General features: G+C 49.0%; 1 protein-coding gene across 6 annotated transcripts; it reads right to left on the bottom strand.

The window, feature by feature from the left end:
* Window positions 1-106: 106 nt before the first annotated feature.
* Window positions 107-13,944, bottom strand: map7d3 (MAP7 domain containing 3). Of its 6 annotated transcripts, XM_062477061.1 has the most exons (10): window positions 13,754-13,941; window positions 7,384-7,494; window positions 6,909-6,989; window positions 6,416-6,579; window positions 5,946-6,057; window positions 5,291-5,374; window positions 4,438-4,545; window positions 3,484-3,585; window positions 2,812-2,910; window positions 107-537 (listed from the first exon to the last, which is right to left on the bottom strand). In XM_062477061.1, exons 1-10 carry the CDS (start codon window positions 13,797-13,799, stop codon window positions 365-367), a joined length of 1,080 nt encoding a protein of 359 aa, XP_062333045.1. In that variant the 5' UTR covers window positions 13,800-13,941; the 3' UTR covers window positions 107-364. The 6 variants fall into 6 exon arrangements, with proteins under 6 accessions (XP_062333045.1, XP_062333048.1, XP_062333047.1 ...); XM_062477064.1 differs by lacking the exon at window positions 7,384-7,494 and having other exon boundaries at window positions 13,754-13,944; XM_062477063.1 differs by lacking the exon at window positions 3,484-3,585 and having other exon boundaries at window positions 13,754-13,942.

Raw genomic sequence — 13,944 nt, 5'->3', positions numbered from 1 at the left:
TCTCTCTCTCTCTCTCTCTCTCTCTCTCTCTCTCTCTCTCTCTCTCTCTCTCTCTCTCTCTCTCTCTCTCCATATACATATACATATACATAACATATATATATGTAACTAATCAAGAAGCAATCAAGCAAGCAGGGGCCCCAAAACAAACAGCAGCACCTAATCTAAAGCCACCACTGCTCTGTACACACACCCACCAACAACAACCAAGCCACGGTTCACGCTTTAGATTCGCTGGAGACATTATGAGGGAGGGGGGACAAGGTGTGGAAACGTTAGCTGGCTGGTGATATCTGACAGACGACTGATGGGGCGGGGGCGGGGGGTGTGTGGAGGTCTCTGTGCCTTGCAGCATCCTCCCTCTCTACAGGGGGTCGGTCTTCTCCCCTGGGGATGGGGGCGGGGGGTTACCTGGGGCGTCTGCTCCTTCGGCCGACAGGGCGGCGGCACTCTTGCTCCTAGCTAGTGAGGCCTGGGTGGGGGTGAGCAGGCGACTGAGGACCCCTCCTTCCATGGGGCTGACCAGGGGCCTGCGAGCTACATGGCCGGAACGAGCCCAACCCCGCAAAAATGTGGAAACGTGAAAGAAGAAGGAGGAGGTAAGGGGGGAGGGGATAAACACAAAGAAGGGGTGGGAGGATTGGAAGGGTCACTATGCGATTTCAACCAGCAGGAGAGAATCAACATAAGAACCGTGGCCAAGTCTCAATAGTCTTCAATGGCTTCCGACCCTGTCCATTGGTCTGTCAGTAATAATCAAGGAAAACAGGAAGGGAGCTATGGAGGAGTATTGAGACTCAAACCAGGAGTGATTGTACAGCAACTGAAGAACAATTGAAGTGTGGAATAATGAGGTCAAATTAAAAGGGTCTCCCTGTTGCAGATGGGGAGCTGGAGGGGTAAAAAGGACCATTAGTGAGCTCAACAGAGAGAGCGAGATAGAGGGAGAGAGGGAGAGACAGGGAGAGAGAGAGGGGGGCAGTGCTATGGAGAATTAGGTAGGGAGAGAGGCGTGGGGCTGAGGACTAAAACGTACAAGAGTGATCATGACCAAGCAACTCTTGTTTCTGCTGCTCCGATTCTGTCCGTGTTTCAGACGTAAGATCCTTGGCGTATCCTACATGCCAATTGTTTAAAGTAAATCACTCAGTTTGCGTAAGTGACATCTACTTCTTGGCATGGGGAGACGTTGAATTTGACAGCAGAAACAAACAGCTCTCGCTTTCATGAAATGAAGAAACAGCAGTGGCCCTTAAGGGTTTTGATCCCAGTTCCAGGAGATAAATCAAAACAGAAGGTGGGAGAAGCAGTAGGAGTCCTCCAGGCGATGTCCATTTTTGGCACTGAGTAAGGGCGAGTTGCGTTCTCTCTTCCTTCAGGGACTCTGACAGAGGGGACATCTGTTGCAGACAGACTTGTTTGTTAGCTGTTAAGTGGCAGGGGCCCTTGTGTGTGGGAGGCTGTAGCCAGGCCCACTGTAACACTGCTGACTACCGCTGCAGGCTAGTTGAGGGTCTGGGCCAGGGGTATGGAATCTAGTGAGCAGGGGGGCTGGGAGAGTGAGCGGGCCTGGAGCTGCCTAGTTGGGGAATGGACAGGTTTAACTTGTTACGGTGGATTATCAACTCCATATTGGGACTTTAAGAGTGAGTGTCGAAGGCACAAGTATAGGACTGAATTACTGCACAGTTAAGGTCACAAAACAGCAATTAGGAAACATTTGCCCTGTGAATGAGACCTGTGAAATGCAGACACTCCTTAGCTATCCTACAATATGTCATGAAGCACACACACACCACAGTTGAACAGACACAGGCACGGTTAACAGGCAGAGGAGCAGTTAGCAGCACATTGGCCTGTTTCTCCAGAGAGATTTCAGAGGCCATGGGTGGTGTTGGGGCAGAGCTACAGATGAGCTGGCACAGACACACACCACCACGGGCACGAGACCTACATGCCAAATCCACGTCATCTGGGAGGGGGAAAACAACAAACACATTGTGACAAACAAACAAACAAAACGTTGTGTTAGGGCACACAAAAGGAGCCATTCCTGCTGTGCGGCTCAGAGTCCAATATAAAAAAAGGAAAGCACAAAAGGTTAAGAAAAGATTAGCTGAAAGCGAGACATTGTGAGCACAAAACAGGAGAGATCTGTTAGATGGAGACAAAGGAGAGACGGGCTGCCGGCCCTGTACAGAGCCAGGTAGAACACAGGTCTGCCGGCCCTGTACAGAGCCAGGTAGAACACAGGTCTGCCGGCCCTGTACAGAGCCAGGTAGAACACAGGTCTGCCGGCCCTGTACAGAGCCAGGTAGAACACAGGTCTGCCGGCCCTGTACAGAGCCAGGTAGAACACAGGGCTGCCGGCCCTGTACAGAGCCAGGTAGAACACAGGGCTGCCGGCCCTGTACAGAGCCAGGTAGAACACAGGGCTGCCGGCCCTGTACAGAGCCAGGTAGAACAGAGGGGCCGAGAGTCAGTAAGTGGAGCAGGAGAGCGTCCAGGGCAGAGCACGGCTGGTTGGCTGGAGACGAGGGCGAGTGTGGAAAGAGAGAGAGACACACGCACTGAGGAAGGGACAGGAGAGTCATCCAGGTCCAGGCTACAGAAAACACTGTAGCCTGGGCACTTCACAGCATCCTGCCACAACCTCGTCAAAAAAGGCAAACCGCCGTTAGTGGTCTGAAACGCTGCAGAGTGTGCGGGTGAGTGAGCAGAGGACAACGAGGAGGCGTGCTTGTTATGGACACAAGGGAGCCGGGCGATGCAAGGGGGATGAGACTGTAAACCACTGGTCATGCTAGCCACCTTGCTCGTCCGATGACCCTTTCTCGAGCTTGGCAGGGGGCGGGGTTTTGCCCCTGCCATCTCGTGTGAGGGAGGAGCTTCTCTTCTTCACGGACGGGCCTACGGACAGGAAGACGCACATGGTGGGGTTACAGCCAATCAGGGACAGCGAGGGGCGGACAGGGAGGAAGTCCCTCCCACCGCCCCCCATCCTCAGCGTCCTATACATCACAAGGATTTCATTTAGACGGTTGATTGTGTTATTCAGTTACAAGTCAACGGGCTGAGACTTAAGAGGCCTGATGTCCATGTTGACAGGGTGTGTCGAAAGGACATTGTGATCCCCCATGTGCAGAGGGACCAGGGGAACAGGTCTGTCTCTAATCTGATTACTGATCCCCGGCTGGATAGCTGCAACAGAAGCCTACAGTACAGCATGTTGATGTCCAGTAGGAGCTGCACTGTGGCGCACTGCTAACGTCAGTCTGCTGATCGAGATGGAATTAGCTTCACAAAACGACTGTTCTGAGTACAGTAGTACAGTACACTTGGCTGCGCATCTCAGTGAGTGGGTTCATTCCCCTTAAAACTCCACAGGCCCTTGTGTAGATCTGGGGTCAGACGTAAGACACGTGAGCGCTCGCAGGGTGTTGGTGGGGGTGTGTTGGGGTAGTACGTGGGGGTCTTAGGCACCTGTCTGTTCCACCTGAGGTTTTTTGCTGGCTTCCTTAGTTGGCTGAGAGGCAGTGCCGTTGTTAGGCAACCGGTTCAAAGACGAACTCCTCCGCTTAACACCTGGGAGACAATGAGACCGAGGTGAAGATGTGACGCAGCAGGTTTTCTATCCATTGAGCGCGCGCGCGTGCACCCACACACACTCTCTCTCTCTCTCTCTCTCTCTCAAATACACACACAACATTGCTGTGGTCTGTCTTGCAATGGCCATATCATTAATCCAGAGAAAGGACTGGATTCTAGCTGAGGGATGGTTATCACAGAGATCTACAAACCCACACTGTGCCCTGCCTGATTTCAGAGTGTGTTCATGACCCCTAGTGAGGGAGGAAACAGGCAAGGGGAACTGAGCTCCAAGACGGACGGCGTTAGAGAAATTAGCAATGTCAGAGAGGAGGGAAAACATTAGGAGGCCTCTTGGCCTCGGCGGAGGAAAAGGAAACTGTGGAGAGATGTGATTTCACTGGTTATAATAATGACCGTTTTCGGCTGGGTCTAAAACAGCAATTCCTGTGAATCAAAGCAGGCCGAATTGCATTGGAATAATAAGAGTGCTGGATACAGTACAAGGACAACTGAAGATGTGAGGAAGAAAGGAGTACAGCTGGATCAGGAGGTAGAATAGATCAGTAAGCAGACACCCTCATTGCCTCATGATTCAGCTACAATTTCCTGCAAAGTTGAAAACAGAGTATACAAAAGAAGGATGCAATGGAATCAGGTTTGCATGCTGCATTATCATTGGCTGGGACCCGAGACAGCAATTCAGGCAATTGGTTTACCAGTCTCTTAATGCTCCAATGAGAGCGAGGAGGCCCGCTGTTCCTGGATACAGGAGGGGGGGAGAGGAGTCAGAGTTCACAGTGGCAAGGGGCAGAGACAGGGGAGCAGGGAGGGAGGGAGGACACTTACTTTTGTCGGGAGAGTTGATTAGGGTTGCGGAGGAAGAGGAGAGGCGTTTGCTGATGCCAGCCTCGGACGACTGTTTCAGGTTCATTGTGGACGTGGAGCGCTTATCCACTAGGGAGGAGGACGACACACAGGGGAGCAGGGGTTTACACAGGAGCCTGACCAATGGGAGAGGAGTTTGAGAAAGGAGGAGGGAGGACAGGGCTCTGCAGGGTCCTACTGTCCTACCATCAATATTCACTCATTAGGTCTACTTAAGGTTTATAAAACTAGAGACTAAAAAAGACAAACCTTTCTAATTCCAAAGTGCTTCTATGGTGCATTTATTAGTCATTGTCTCACATGCCAAAATGTGAGCCAAAATTAATTTTGAACTTGTCAGGTGCCAAACCAAAGCCATTCAGTTTTTAGGCACAGCAGTTAGTAAGAAGAGCTGTACTCCCTGTGGAATGCACAAGACATGACCCATTCAAGACACACCAAAGATCAAGTGAGCATTAAGAACACTGGTCACCGCATGCTGAAAACAGTAAATAATAAATAGCGGTGCGCTTTGACACCTCTCGGTGCCTTCTGGGCTCAGACGCCATGTGACTGCCCTAACACAGAAGTGTATGACAATGAACAAGTGAGTGAGACAAAGACAGACAGAGAGCAGGACAGAGAGCAAGGCCACAGTCCGTGTGTTTTTCCATCCCGTGAGTCCCAAGGTTCATGGGGGGGGACAGAGTTCCTAGACCCAGGAGCAAGTTAGTGAGGCAGTGGGAGTTAGACAGGCCGGGGGCTAGCTAGGTTACAGTGCCAGTGCCAGTCTGTGCCGTGCTGCTACAGGGGGGGGATGAAGAAGGGCCAGCACCTTGTCGGGTCCTGGGGGGCTTTTCTGGAGACGCTGGGGAGATAACTATAGCTACCGGTGAGGATGCACCTCCGTCAGAGTCTCCTGTGGGGGGGGAAGAGAGCTCTCAGGACGGCTCTCCCTCTCATCCATCCAGAGATACACAGTAAGGCTAACACATGACTGAAGGCTAGCATCCCCATCCATGACACGGTGCAGACAGTACTATGAATAACAGCTCATTAGACTCATCTTCTAGCTGAGTCACAGTAAGGCAAAGCAGTTTAACACATTATTGTTAGCATGTTACATCAATTCTGTAGATGCCTTATCAACAGGGAGGCCCCGTTTACAGCGTTCAGACACATCGATCAAGCAATACAGGAGGACCAGAGAGGCTGCCTCCAACTCGGACCGCAGGTCGGGATTGGCAGCCACAGAGGAAGCAGGTTTTACAGACCTGCGTCACGGTTCGTCTCTCCTGCTAACACATCATGAGGAGAGGGGCCTGCGCCGTCTGATGTGAGCAGCAAGTGCATGGAGAGATGGAGACAGAGAGAGATGGAGAAAGAGAAATAGAAATAGAAAGAGAGAGAGAGAGAGAGAGAGAGAGAGAGAGAGAGAGAGAGAGAGAGAGAGAGAGAGAGAGACGGAGAGCCAGAGAGGACTTGCTTACCGGGTCGGCCGTCGACGTCTGTGGCCAGTCCTCCCCAGGACCACCTTTTCTGCCTCTGCTCCACTCGCTGGCTCCGCTCCAGGGTGCGCCGCATCACCGCCTCGTAGTGCTCCTGCAGCAGACAGGGAGGGAGGGGGGATGAGAGGGAGAAAATAATGCAAAGTCATTCACACTACGGCAATATTATTTCGAATACCAAATTGAGGTGGTCAAAATGCTCATGCTCAAAGTGCTCATGCTGTAAGACGAAATGTCTCCACATCACAAGTGTGTCGTATCATTGGAGGTTTAGAGCAAGCGTGAATTGCTATTTCCAGTGTCGTTGCTCAACAATGAAAGTCCGGAACCGAATGAAATTCAAAGTGAGAGTTGAAGTTGATTCAGAGATATAAACAAGAATCCATCTGAACAGGGTGATAGAGAGCACGGTTGTGTTCGAGCTCCTGTGTGCTGGTCCTCCTGCTCCGCACCTTCTCCTCCTCCTGCTTGTGCTTCCTCTTCTCCTCCACGGCCGAGCGCCTCTGCTCCTCCTTCCTGCGCTGCTCCTCCAGCTTCCTCTGACGCTCCTCCATCTGGCGCTCCAGCTGCAGCTTGGCCTTCCGCTCGCGCTCCAGGATCTGGGACTCACGCGCAGCTGTGTGTGTGTGTGTGTGTGGAGAAACAGACAAGGGTCAAATACATTGGTCTGATTACTCTGTGTGTGTGTGTGTGTGTGTGTGTGTGTGTGTGTGTGTGTGTGTCCAGCCACCTCTTGCGTCAGGTCAGCCATTGACCCATGTCAAATTAAACTTTCTGGTTAACTTTTTTGCTTGGACAGGGTAATCCACTTGCACGTAACAGACCCAAAATGACTTAGATTAGGGTTCTGGTCTATTGATAAGATCTTATCTTTTCTATAGCACTATGACCTCTAGCTAAAGAATGGCTGATGTTGACCATTCAGACGCTGCCTCCCTCCCTTACCTTGCTGTTTATCTGCCTCCTCACGCCTCTCTTTGGCAACTCTCAGTCTGTCGTCTATCCTGAGTGCAGCGCCGTCGATGACTGCAGACCAACGAGAGAGAGAGAGAGAGAGAGAGAGAGAGAGAGAGAGAGAGAGACAATGCTGTTACACACTTTGTGTGTCCGTACACACGGTCCTCTGCACGCACGCGCGCACACACACACACAGGTGGACTGGCGATCCTCACAATGGCCTGCAGTGTCATTCAGGGACAGCGTTAATCACCTGGGAAGCAGATGTGTTCATGTGTGACTCATATTAAGGAGCTTTGCTGACCACTGCTAGTGTAATAAGATGATGACAACTCGGACTATAAGACAGGATGACAATGCTGAGAGGTGCGAGTGACCCATTAGGGGATTATATGGCATTTAGCTCCATTCTTATGAACCCGCTGTCATCATTTACATAAAGCAGTCAGGTGAGTGTGTTTACCTGGCCTGGGCCCCTGAGTCTTAGCTGTTGTGTTGGTGGTGTTTGCAGCAGGTCCTGGGCTGTTCCCTGATAGGCTACGCCGCTCCTCTGCCTGCGCCTGCGCAGCTGCAGCTGTTTACACACACACACACACACACACACACACACACACACACACACACACAGACAGACACAGACAGACACACACACACAGTTTAATATAGCAAGGGCAAGGATTTCAATCATCTCAAACAGACTGCTCTAGGCGCTTAGAGCTGATGGAGGTCTGGAGCTGGTGGAGAAGGCGTCTTGCTTGTCCTCCATAGGAATGCATGTTCTAGGCAGATCCAGAGGATTTGAAAGCTTAAGAACAATTCAGCCATTCAGCCTCCAAGCATTCTGCCCGTCCTTCCCAACACTGAATGCTTTGGCTAGCCGTGCATTGCACACAGTGCCGTGTGGCACACAGGACGTGACAGTGGGCCTGCAGTGGAGTCAGGCACCAAACCCAGGGACTAGTCATTAACCAAACCCAAATTGTTACCTATCTACCCCCACTACTACACTACACACCAAGGAAATGAGACATGCAGAGGAGACACGATGAAGGCACCACCTTGCATAGTCAACTGTGGGCATGCGTGTGAGTTGGCATATTTGGCAAGCGCAGCCTAAAGGAAGGCGTGAGAGCGGGTCAAAGGGGGGTGAGTGAGAGAGGAAGGAAGTGAAAAGGATGTGAACAAAAGCTCACTGATCTCTTGTAGCGTGCCACTTTCATGGTGCCCTTTGTGTGTGTGTGTGTGTGTGTGTGTGTGTGTAAGAGTGGCTGACAGGGTGGCATAGAGGTCATCATGTGATACAGCACTGTCTGCTGATCAAGAAGGGATGAAACAACAAACAAGGGCGAAACAACTTCCTCTCCTTCCCTCCTTTTGTCCTTCATCCTCAGAGATGCAAACCAGAGCAAAGGACCTGCTCAGACCTCCTGCTTGACGACTTGAGCCTGTTTAGATCCTGTTGATAAAGGACACAAAGCCCACCAGGCCCCAGGGAGGATCATGTATTCACCAGGACTACACGGTCAGAACATGGAGCCTATTCTGTGTCAGTGTCGCCTCTAGAGTCATAATCAGACTCTAGGGAACACTTTGCGCTTTGGGCTATGAGACTAGTGAGCACACAAACACCCCCCCCCCCCCCCCCCAGCAGCCCGGGTCATCTCACGATCCAGACAGAGCCACGAGGCCTACTTCCCACAGCACCTTGACCTCATCCTGTCCACAAGTGTTCAGGCAGAGTCAAGCCCACATCATCCTATGTGGGCTCGCCTGGTACAGCAAGCACCCCAACTGAACACTTCACAGCAACCTGCAAGGCTCTGGAACTAAGGAAGGTTGCATGGAAACACAGGCTATACGCTGCAGAAAAGATAGAAGGGGAAAACACAATAAAAAGAAATAATAATAGAAGGTGGAAAAAATAACAAAAAAATAGCGGAAATGACCACCATAAAACTAAGAGAGAGGTTATCAGTGAATGTGAGGAAACATAAATAGGGTACTAAAAGGGGCTTTGGTCTACGATTTAGAAAGCTCAGTAGCATGAGCCTATATTTGTGTGGTGAGAAGCAAACTAAACTGAAAGCAGAACAATAGACCTCAGGATTCAATAGTCTCAAACTGACTAACATCCCGTGTGTCTAGATTGTAGTGATGGCAGGTCTTGAGGCCGCCGTCCTCGCCAGGCCAGTGGCAGTAACAAAGCCTCTTGACACGCAAACAAACAAGAGAGCATCAATATCTGTCAAACAAAGCAACAGTGGCATCAATGCAGTCAGGTCAAAGACTAGAGGCTGGGTCAAAGTCTGCTGGCTCCCTAATCCCATAGGAAGCCTAGCATTCGTTTGCTTTTCCTCTCATGCTCCAGCGGCTGTGGAGCCCAGGTTAAGGGTGTTAGCTTACTGGGAGGATAATGACCTTTTGATTGGGGCAGGGGGTGACTTGCTAGCTGTTGGAGAGCTTCAAATACTGATCAATTATCTGAACAACAACCCTAATCATCTATGGCCTTTGGACAGTGGAGGGTAGTGCTTTGATCGGAGGAGGAAGGATTCGGGGGTGAAGACAGTTGTGGCAAGTCTCATGAGCTACTTAATATAGATGCCCATCGGCCCGGGGGGAAAATACAGGAGAATAACAACACAAGGTGTTGAGAAAAACAGATAAACAACTAAGTCCCTCAACAGAGGAGATGGGGGGGATGTGAATGGGGCAAATACATAAATCTTTGATTTTGAGAAGTGACTCGTGTAAAACCAATCAAGATGTATCTGGTGTCCTTGGCTCTACCAGAGTAGCTCGGTTGCATGGCAACTGTTGCTGAGGGATGCCTAAAACGGCTCGAGAGACAGATAATAGGTGTATCTATATCTCAGGGTCAAAGGCTCACAATGCATCAGAGTAAACACTGAGTGATACCCTCAAGAGTGCTGCGACTTTAACAGCTTACTAGGAAGGGCCCACATACTGTGATGTGGCTAGGCCAGTTTAACTACTCAAGCCTAGAGAACTACCTCTTATAAGTGGAACAGGCAGCGAGTTCCTTGGCCCAGCCAGTCCAGGCGCAGGAATGGAGAGCAGACAGGAAATTGGAGAGGCAGGGGAAAGGGCTGAGTAGGTAAAACGAGTGCAGCCAAGTTAGAGTTTCTCTCTCTAGGGCAGGCCAACAATTTAGCACTAAATCTCAGTCACGTTCTTGGCCCTGATCTAAGCTTCAGCCATGCTTTGGAAAACAGCCTGACCAGTTGGAACAGAAAAGGCGTGCTAAAGGACTGTACTAGTCTGTTTAGTTCAGCTCCACAGAGCAGGTTGGACTCTACTCACCGAAACATCATCATAACATAAGACATTCACATACAGCATGAACTCATGGAGCTTAGTGAATGAGCCGAGTGAGGCCCCTGTGTGATGTGGACATGAAGCCCCAGCAGGTGCACAGTGACACCGGGACAGAGACTAGCAACCATGAGGTGGGAGGGGCACCTAGCCACTAGCATCTCCCTCGCTCCATCACTATGGAGATTTGCATTGATAAGCATACATTAGAGCTGAATGGGCTGGAGCCTGACGCAACACAAAGCCAGGATGAGAGTGGCAGTGGTGCTGGTGTGTGCTTAGCTACACCCCAGACTGCGTAAGACAAGTCAGGATGGGGCCTTGCTCAGCAGCAGAGCCAAAGACCATAAACCACTCCCCTCAAGAGTCAATTTTACTCATGCAAAACACTGTTGCTAGATTTTTAAGCCCAGCATCGCCAGCAAATGCATCATAGTTTCACTCAAATTGTAAAGGGTTTGCCTCAGATCAGCCATATCACTCGCCAATTCATGATTTCTTGGTAGCATTATGCTATAAGCCTTTAGCATCTGGAAAAGCTTCAACAGCACATGTCCCTATTATCACTTATGAGGGCAGTCAGACAGAGTTTACTGATTACTCAAGATGTCCAGTTATGTGGAGGTACCAATACCCCTCTCTCATCAGGGGGTTGCTGATGAACAGGCACACACATATATACACACACACACACAAGGCTGGGGGGCGCAGGACTCCATAAACAGGAAACAGACCAGCCAGCACTAACTTCTCTTTCGAACCCAACCAGACATGTCGGGAACTGCTCACAGACAACAGTATCAATAGACATTTTTTAGTTAACCACAAAAATATGCAATTTCAATCTAGGATCAAGGGGGAGCTGTGTAGGCACAGTCAATTTGAACACCAAGCATGTGTGCTAATCTTTCATTGATCAGGAATACAGGGCATTCACAAGAATTCAGATGACATGCTAATTTCCAGCATTGCGTCCAAAGGACAGACAGGCAACGATTCCAACCAACCCATAGACAAAGCACAAAAGACCACACACTCACATTGCAACATCAGTCCTCTATCACAGCCAGACACCCACTCTGGGACACTCTCTCCCACAGACACAACTGAACCAAGAGTTAGTTCAGTGGGTCACTGAGTGGCTGTGCCCTCCCTCCCTCCCTCTCTCTCTCTCTCTCTCTCTGTCCTGACAACAGCAGTGGTCTGGTTATAGGCCTATTAGCCGGGTGCTACTTGCCTGGCAGGAAATGTAGTGCTGCAGATGTCTTGACTGTATCGTGTTCACACTGCTTAATAATGCAGGTCCTCAGAGTATGTGACACACACACACGACAGGGATTACAGGGGACACATTCACGCAAAGGTAAGCTTGGGCTATTTCCAGAGCCACAGGGATGATGACACGCTGACAACAGAAGGCAATGCTTCATACTCAGCAGCTAATGCCAATGTGCTGACCAGGGCTTAGGGTCAGTTAAGGTTCACATCATGGCTCTCCGACGCCCACTGGTAGACACACAGGTATACCATTGACCAGGTTCTATCAGCATCAGTCGAATGAGAGATGGACAATGATATTCAAATGAAGCTGACTAGATTTGCTACTCAAATATCTGCTGTTAAACAAGGTGGGGAGAAGCCTTTGCATGAGTGGGCATATCACATATCTTTATAAGATTATCTTTAACTCCATGTCATGAATCACTGACCCAGCGAGGCCTATACCTTTCCTGGCTATTCATCTGGTGATAAATTGAACTGTTACTAATGCTTTTCCATTATGGAGATATGTCATGACCGTTGAACTCTGTAGACAGGGATAACTCATACTATGAAACGGAACAGGGCAGGACTGGACATTTGAGGAGAAACAACTCTTAGGTGGTCAGGAAGATCAATTTCTTCCTTTGGTTAACTTAGACCAATTTTGAAATAGTTGTCATACTTCTGATTCTGCTGCAGCTGAGGCACAGCCAGGGTTTCAATAGCCATACAGCAAGAACAAGACAGGCGTCTAATCTGTCCTCATGATGACAGGGTACACACACTCCTGGCTTACGTTCTTGTGGAGATAACCATACATGTGGGTGTTTGTCCCTCAGAAAAGATTCCAGACATTATTCTGTTAGCCTTCAAATCCAGTGTATGAGGGCTGAAGACACCTCCTAAACAGCCATCCCAGTTTGATGGTCATTTAAAATAAGAGTGTAAATATGCAGGAAAGCCCCCAAACTAAGAGTAGTTACAATATGGACTACTTTCAGGATAGAAAAATGTACGCCTACATCCAAGTTGGGTATGTTGAGGGAAAAACACGAACACACTCAAATCTTAGCCTAATCTACCATCTTGAGTCACAACAAACCCGCCATTCAGACCTACTGATGCACACACAGTAAATGATCTGTGCCTTTGGCATCAACTCAAGAAGAGGCCGGTTGAAGACAGTGAAGAAATGAAGGAATTCAAAGGAATTATGCAGTTTCGAGAGTCCTAATGGCTCCAGTACAACTTGTTGGGATATTGGCTTGTAAAACTATGTTCTTCAATGAAGGGAATCAACCAACAGAGGCCAGACAGAGATATTGCCTTATCACTGTCTGTACCCAAGACAACTCATGAAATATTATTGGCCAACTTTATCCTTACATCAAAACAGCAGAACTGCTTAGTACTGTGAGCGTGCAAGTTCAGTGTCAGGACCAGCATCTCAGTGCAAAATCAGATCATGTGTTCTAGTTAGCCTAGACATGTGGCGGCTATGCCACCTGTCAACACAATTCTAGGCGATACTGTAGGCTACACTAGTTATAATCTAGATGTTCTCTCTGATTTATTGATTTGCGATTGCTCTGTCAATCGAAAGATTTACACTTACTAACATGCATGGTTTATGTTATAACAACAGGAATAAATCAACTTAACAAATCAACAACCAACAATCAGTATAGCCTCATATAGCTTTTCTGACTGTGATGAAGAGGCTAAATTAAGGGTGACATCAGTTAACACAATGTCAGTGTCGCTGTCATTAGCTTAGCTAGCTAGCCTAATAGCGTAGCGTAAAGTTGCTATGGCGCGCCATGGTAACAAAACTCTCAACCGCCGGTCAAAAAGTAATTTACTTAATATTACAATATTATACTTGAATGGTACTGTAAGCTCTCCGCAAGTCTCAACAGCAAACAGATCCTAAAATGACCAAGCGATCATTTAGAAGAAGCAGACACGAACAAACGATATCAATCAACGTTAAGCTAGCTAGCTAGATGGCTAGTAGCAACTGTAAGCTAGCCGGCTGGGGGATACAAGTTGGACACATCCACCCCTATTGTCAGCGGATAACTCTAGCTATGGCTGCTTAGCTAACTAGCTAACATTGTCAGTACAAGTAGGGTAAGGTTCCCGAGTAACTTAGAAAATATGCAAGATAGAATATAACAAAGCTATTAACAAATTGTGCATAAATTAACAGTTTGGGTAAATATGTTTCTTACCCATTTGGGCTCGCAACCCTTTGAGAGACGTTGCACCCTCCGCCATTTCTATGAAGTTTTCCTTCTCTATTTTTTTTCAGACTCAATGAGAGGCGCGCAACACACGGATACGTGGACATTCAAGTAAAAGGAGGGAGAGCACTTTGATAGGCAACAGCGTCACCTATTGTGAGATTTATAATTTGAGAGGA

This window comes from Osmerus eperlanus, chromosome 13 (genome assembly GCF_963692335.1).
Source record: "Osmerus eperlanus chromosome 13, fOsmEpe2.1, whole genome shotgun sequence".
Lineage (NCBI taxonomy): Eukaryota > Metazoa > Chordata > Actinopteri > Osmeriformes > Osmeridae > Osmerus > Osmerus eperlanus.
This window is presented reverse-complemented; position numbering and strand designations above follow the sequence as displayed.

What these genes read in the sequence shown, in the direction of transcription:
- map7d3 (XM_062477061.1), bottom strand. Translation starts at nt 13,799, where the DNA reads ATGGCGGAGGGTGCAACGTCTCTCAAAGGGTTGCGAGCCCAAATGG. An exon ending in GGAGGCAGATAAACAGCAAG is followed by an intron (nt 6,580 to 6,908) that starts GTAAGGGAGGGA and finishes ACACACACACAG; the next exon opens with CTGCGCGTGAGTCCCAGATC. An exon ending in ACAAGCAGGAGGAGGAGAAG is followed by an intron (nt 6,058 to 6,415) that starts GTGCGGAGCAGG and finishes TGTCTGCTGCAG; the next exon opens with GAGCACTACGAGGCGGTGAT.